This window comes from Mycena indigotica (genome assembly GCF_014461135.1).
Source record: "Mycena indigotica strain 171206Taipei chromosome Unknown Mind.scaff0006, whole genome shotgun sequence".
Classification (NCBI taxonomy): domain Eukaryota; kingdom Fungi; phylum Basidiomycota; class Agaricomycetes; order Agaricales; family Mycenaceae; genus Mycena; species Mycena indigotica.
Genome location: NW_023503005.1, coordinates 3,840,662 through 3,847,109, shown reverse-complemented (window position 1 = coordinate 3,847,109; position 6,448 = coordinate 3,840,662). Strand labels below are relative to the sequence as shown.

General features: G+C 63.0%; 1 protein-coding gene across 1 annotated transcript; it reads left to right on the top strand.

Annotated features, from left to right (window-relative positions):
• Nucleotides 1-3,416: 3,416 nt before the first annotated feature.
• MIND_00767600 (RNA polymerase I-specific transcription initiation factor RRN3) lies at nucleotides 3,417-5,736 on the top strand (the record flags this gene model as incomplete). Its single annotated transcript, XM_037364368.1, has 3 exons — nucleotides 3,417-3,695; nucleotides 3,742-4,018; nucleotides 4,064-5,736. 3 exons carry the CDS (start codon nucleotides 3,417-3,419, stop codon nucleotides 5,734-5,736), a joined length of 2,229 nt encoding a protein of 742 aa, XP_037220012.1.
• Nucleotides 5,737-6,448: the final 712 nt, after the last annotated feature.

The window sequence follows — 6,448 nt, the reverse complement described above, 5'->3', positions numbered from 1 at the left end:
TGAGCATCTCCGCTTGTGACGTGACCGTGACGTGACTACCGGAAACGGAAACGCGATTCCGAGCGCGTGACCGTGACGTGACGGGCGGAAAGCGGAGAGGGTTCCATGAACGGAAGGGGCACCTGCAGAGCCCTGAACTGCAGTGACTGCCTAGGTAACACCATGGTGGATCCTCTAAGGCAAGGGTACCCTCCGGGGCAGCTATGTTGACACCAGAGACGTATGAGACGTCTCCGGGGGGGTGTGCTAGATGAACTCCGATGCCATGTGAATGACATTATGGGGTGGAGTCCGTCTCCGGAGAGTGAGGGGGAAAGTCGGCACTCCGACTCAGCACCTGCCACTCGTGGCCTAGTAGGGCGGCCCCAGGCGAGCGGACTCGTCGTCTCGCATCTGGCACGGGCCTATACGGCAGTAGGCCACGCCCAGAACCTAGTGGGGCGGCAACGAGTGGTGTCATGCCAAGGTGTCGCAAGCCGATCAAAGGGATCAGCCATCTCGCGGTTATCCCAAGGTCCAGAGTCGAACTGGACGCGTCGAGCCGGACACCGTAGGGAAGGTCACCCGGGTGGTCTGATGAGAATCGGGGCCGGGTTGTGAAGCCCGCGGAGACACATGCGTAGGGGAACACGGGTGATGGAGTGTGGGAGACTTGCCTCCCAAGGAAGCCAAGCCTTTGCTCGGGGGTGTGAGCGGTCTCGTGTCAAAGGCGCGATGACAGCATCAGCGGAAAGGATCTCCGGGGTGCTGGAGACAGAGGCGAGGTGTATGGTGATGGCAGAAGGTGCGGAAGAAAGAGTCGTCGCACCAGCAAAAACACTGTGATCAGCATCTTTGGCAGTTAGAGTGGGGAGCATGCAGAGATAATAGCCATTGCAGCGACAACCGCGGAAAGCGGAATCGGAATCGGAATCGGAATCCGGAGTCGTTTTGATGCCATCAGGGCGCTCCGCATGACAGGGAAAGCCCATTCCGACAGGTGGCTGGCAGCAGGAACGGCTAGGGACAGACCAGCGGTGGCCGGAGAGGCCAGCATTAGCCATGGGTGGAGGGAAGGAAGGCGGGGCCACGGTCGGAATCGGGGGGAAGGGGGTCCGGAAGTGGTTCAGGACAGCCCGGGGCCATAGGGCGCGGGGCATGGGAAAGCTAAACCACGGCCGGAGGAGAACACCAAGGGCCGGGCAGGAGGAAGTATTGAGGCCTCACGAGGACCAAAGTGTTCGAAGGGGGCTGGGGCTGTGCAGCGCAAGGTCGGGTGGGGCCGGGACGGAGCCATCTGTCGCAATCCACCAAGAATCCTCCTGCATGCAGCCCCTCCGGAGGCCACCTCCAGGTTACCGGCAGGGGGGTGTCAGAGACTGCGGGCCCTGGCAGGGAGTTGGGAGGTGAGGTCCGTATTGGTGGGCTTGTTCTGCTGTAAGGGCAACCTCGCGAGGCTCGAAATCAGAGTCCTGAGCAGAGGGGGAATCCTTAGTGAACTACTACAACAGGAAGGGACGCTACAGACTCACCTGAGCAGAGGGGGAATCCTTAGAGAACAAGCCAAGGAGCCCTCTGCTCAGGTGCACTACTATATACTAGTGACCGGAGTAATGATAGAGTGACTGCATAGCGACGAACGACGCATGGGAGAAGTCAGGTGTCGCTAATGGACCCTAGGTGAGTGTCGAGTAGCCCTCGAAGCTCCGGAGAGGCAGGTTTGGGACCGTGATGCCAAGGGAGGAGCCCAGGCATCCTTAGAAGGCCTAAGAAGGGCTTCGGGAGGTCCAGGCTGCCTCTGAGCGTCTCCGCTTGTGACCGTGACCGTGACAACCGGAATCGGAACCGGAATCGGAATCGACTCCGGGTGTGTGACCGTGACGTGACGGCCGGAAACGGAGAGGGAAGGCGTGGAGCGGAAAGGGAAGGAGTCTGGTCTAGCCCAAGGGCCGGGGAGTGTCGGAGAGGACCAATGGGAATGGCGGCCAGCCATGACCACTGGAGGGTAGCGACAGGAGGGTCACTCGGAGACGTCCCCGGACGTCTCCAGAGAGGTGGGTGTGAGGGCGTGCAGCCTGGGGCGCTGCGGTAGGCACGAGCCTTAACGGCAGTAGGCCTCACCCAAAGGGAGACCCGATGACGGGGGCCGTGGTGGCGGAGTGGGAAGCGGAGCCATGGCGAGGCTCAGCCATCCGAACGTAAGCCCGAACGCTGACATAGGTTGGAGACACCTAAGAGGTCCAGCAGGTAGAGATCGTAGGGAGACCTTGATAAGTGACAGCCCAGAGAGGCTGGCAGGCCATAGGCTCAAGGTCTAGAGGGAAGTGGTGCATCCACATCCGGAGAGGTCTCCGATGGCATTAGTGATCCCTGATGGTGACTCCGGAGAGGCTCCCGGAAAGGGGTGGCCAGGGAAGTCGAAGACTAGGGATTACTGGATGTGGGATGTGGTGCGGGCAGTGGAGGGAGAGCGTCAGGGTGTGGAGACACGGAAACACGAGCGGAGACGTGGAGACGCGAGCGGAGACGCGGCGCTTGATGGGATCAAGTGACGGCATCAGGGTTTCCCCTGACAACGATATACGAATTGATTGGTTTCCGATAGCTAAGGCAGTTATCTGGAATTAATCCCCGCAAGCCACGTTTACCTGGAATTCGCTTTGCCCCGGTGCGCATAAGGTTTTCTTCGAACAAGAATAATTGTTAGATCGCAAGCACCTAGTCAGCCCAACTTGATCACTCATTAAATTGACTCATCATTTGGAACTGCTGTGTTTGGATTAGCATAATTTTCTACTTCTGCACGTTACGATTGAGAACTTGTTTTGCCCTGGTGCGCATTAGGTTTTCTACCCAGTTGTTTTTTTTAGTTCAGCAAGCCAGAATTAGTCATTTACAGAATTGACTCTATCTTGGTTTATTATATCCCCAAATAACCATTTCTCAAATAATCCATTCAGAGTAAAATCTGAATAACCTACCATCACCTTTTCCCACGAACTTATACGTGAAGTTCTTGGACAAAGTCGCTCCCAGAGCTTTACGTTGGAAAACAAATTTCCACTTGACAGCGCGAGCCGGGACGATATCGAACAAGGGCCCCGCGTGAATATCGTGTTAGGCAGTCGAAGGTGAGGTGCGACCCGACATCCGATGCCGAACTTCAATTTCAAGCCCGGGTTTTCCCCCGGGCCGCCGGTTTTAGTACTTGCTTGTGGCGATTTTTTGGAGGTTGGTTGGCATTTCGGCTATGGCTGATGAAATCCGGACTTATCCGCGATCATTCAACGGGCCACGCGTCCGGCGGACGAGTCAGCCCGCGCTGACGACAGGTGACGCGACGTGATGTGACGCTGTCATAATTTTTCCCTTGTCCACATCCACACACGGGTCCGGGCACGACTCATCTACACACTCAGTAACGATCCACGACGACGATGGACCCGCACTCGACGCACTCGCAGTACAACGCGCGGCCGCCGAAGGCTGGCCCGGCGGCGGCGGCGCCCGCCCGGGCGGGGGGGCGCAAGGGGAAGGAGAAGGAAGGGGCGGGGAGAGATAGGGAGAAGGGCAAGGAGCGGGAGGGCACGGTGGCGCCGTCGGGGGCGATGCGGCGGCCGATCGCGAGCAACGCGCGGGTGATGGAGGCGCAGCAAATGCAAAGGACGGACATGCACCGGGCGTTCGTGGGGAATGCGTTGGCGCAGAAGACGCTGGTGCGTCCCCGTTCTTCTTCTTATAATAGGTGTTGATGATGAACAGGGCACGCGGGAGCCGTTCGACGCGCTCGTCGCGCAGTTCTCCGCCAAGCCGCCGCAGCCCGCGCAGCTCAGGCTGTGGCTCGGCGCGCTGGGGGCGGCGGTGTCGAGGTTGGAACGGACGCATGCGGCGGTTGTGCAGGCGGCGGTGGGGCTGCCGTGGGCGGCGATGGACGGCGCGACGGCGAAGGCGTACACCGCGTTCGCGGGCGCGCTGTTGAGTGCGAAGCCGGAGTATCTGAGTCTGGTGCTGGGGAAGATTGTTAATGGGTTCACGTATCGTGCGTCATCCGTCCTCTTCTCTTCTTCTCTAATTGTCTGTCCAGACGCCGGCGCACTGGCCGCAGACCCCGAGACGCCGCTGACGAGACGGGTGATCTACGAGCGGCAGCACGCACTTTTGGAGCATCTCCTCACCTTGGTGCCGACCGCGCCGGGGACGCTCGGCCCGCTGCTCGCACGGGCGTTCCCGCACAAGCGCGAGCCGCCCGCGGCGCACACCGCGTTCGTCCGCAACGCCCTCCGCGTCGCGCGCTACTGCCCCGAGTTGGAGGATAGAATATTGGCGACCGTCGTCGACCGCGCGCTGCAGATCGACGTCGAGATCCAGGTCGAGCTCGAGGAGCTCGAGGCCGCGCAGGACGAGGGCGGCGTGTTCGAGATCGAGATCGACCCGTTCGACGTGCTCGTCGGCCAGGAGGAGGAGGAGGACAGCGGTTCGGACGACGAGGGGGGCCTGGAGGAGATCGAGTCGGACGACGAGGGCGCGGCGCGGAAGGACCCGGTGACGGACGTGCGCCATGTCCAGGCGATGGTGCGCAAGCTCGATGCGGTGCTGGATCTCGTGTTCGAGCACCTTTCGCGGAGGGCCGGCGATACCCCGGACGCGGCGTCGGGAGATCGGCCCGCGCTGCCGGAGCTGCCGCCGCTCCCGCCCTTATCCCCCGCGCGCGCGAGCTCGCCGTTCCTGCTCACGCCGCCGTCGCCACCGCCTCCATCGACCTCTACACCGATAACACCCCCGCCCCCGCCGCGCTCGCTGCACACGCAGTTCCACACGCTCCTCGCACTCTTCGACCGGCTCATCCTGCCCACCTTCCGCTCGCGCCACACGCAGTTCCTCCTCTTCTACCACGCCGCGCTCGCGCCCGACTTCACGGACGTCTTCCTCGGCCTGCTCGTCGAGCGCGCGCTGCTCCAGCCGGGCGCCGCGGCCGTGACGCGCGCGGCGGCGGCGGCGTACCTAGGCAGCTTTGTGAGTCGGGCACGGAGCGTGGGGCGGGCGGGCGTGCGGGACGTGGTCGGCGTGCTGTGCGAGTACGTACGGGCGCAGGTGGAACAGGGTGTGGGCGACGCGGTGTTCTACGCGGCCGCGCAGGCGCTGCTGCTCATCTTCTGCTTCCGGTGGCGCGACCTGCGCGCGGAGCCGGACCCCTCCGCTGATCCGGAGACGGGCGCAGGCGCAGGCGGCGGGGCGTGGCTCCCCGCGCTCGGGGCCGTCCCGCGCATGGTCGCGTCCCCGCTGAACCCGCTGCGCGTCTGCGCGCCGGGCGTCGTGCGCCAGTTCGCGCGGGTCGCGCGCGCGACGGGGTTCGTGTACGTGTACACCATCCTCGACGCGAACCGGCGCGCGGGGGCCGGGCCGTCAGGCGCGGGGGCGGGGAGAGCACAAGGCCCGGGGCCGGGCGAAGGCGGGGGCGGGGGCGGGGAGGAGCTGCACGCGTTCTTCCCGTTCGACCCGTGCCGCCTGCCGCGCGCGGGGCGCTGGGTGGCGGGGATGTACCGCGAGTGGGGCGAGGTGGCGGTCGAGCTCGGGGGGGCGGAGTCCGACGACGACGACGAGGAGGACGAGGGGGGGAGCGACGGGGAGGGAAGTGATGGGGCGGGCGAGGGCGGGCTGCCGATGAGCGTGGACGACGCAGGCCTCGGCGCGTCGCTCGGCGCGATGAGCATCTCGCCCGCGCGCGCGCCGGTGGCCGTGGCCGCGTGGCGCCGGTGAGCGGGGAGCGGTGCAGCGAGGGGGGGGGATGCTGTCGATTGTTTTCTTTGCTGTTTGTTTGTTTGTTTGTCTGGATCGGGATTGGGATTGGTATTGGTACTGCTAGATGTGGTGTTCTGCGCAAAAGTATATATAATCGCGCGTAGCGTCTACCAAGAAAGTGATCGATGGCAGCGCTGACTCAGCAGCCCATCGCATCACGCTCACTCCCACCTACTCTCACGCCACGATCGATCGAGATCGCCCGGCCGGACCCGGACGCGGCCCGCAGCGCCACGTGCGCATGCCCGGCCCGCAGCACCACGTGCCCTGCCAGATCACCACGAGGCCAACGCAGCGCGGCAGGCAAAACGTGATTCGGCCCAGGCTCGAACTGAGGACCTCCTGTGAAAGCGCCGTCTTTCGCGACATGTTAGACAGGTGTGATGAACCAACTACACCACCGAACCGCTGAATGTAGCCTGCGGGGTAGGGGGAGGAGCGGGAGAGGGCGTGGCGTGAGGAGAGTGCCGGGAGCTGCGTGTGCCGCGCATATATGTGATTGCCGAGCAGAGAAACTGCAGGGGCGGGAAGGGAATGCTCGGGCAAGCAATTGGATATGTGCATACTGATACACAGCAACTCTGAGTCCCTCTGGCCAGTCTGCTTGGAACCAAACACCACCACCACCACCACCGGATGTTTCTGATACCCTGTTGGGCAAGGTCAATCT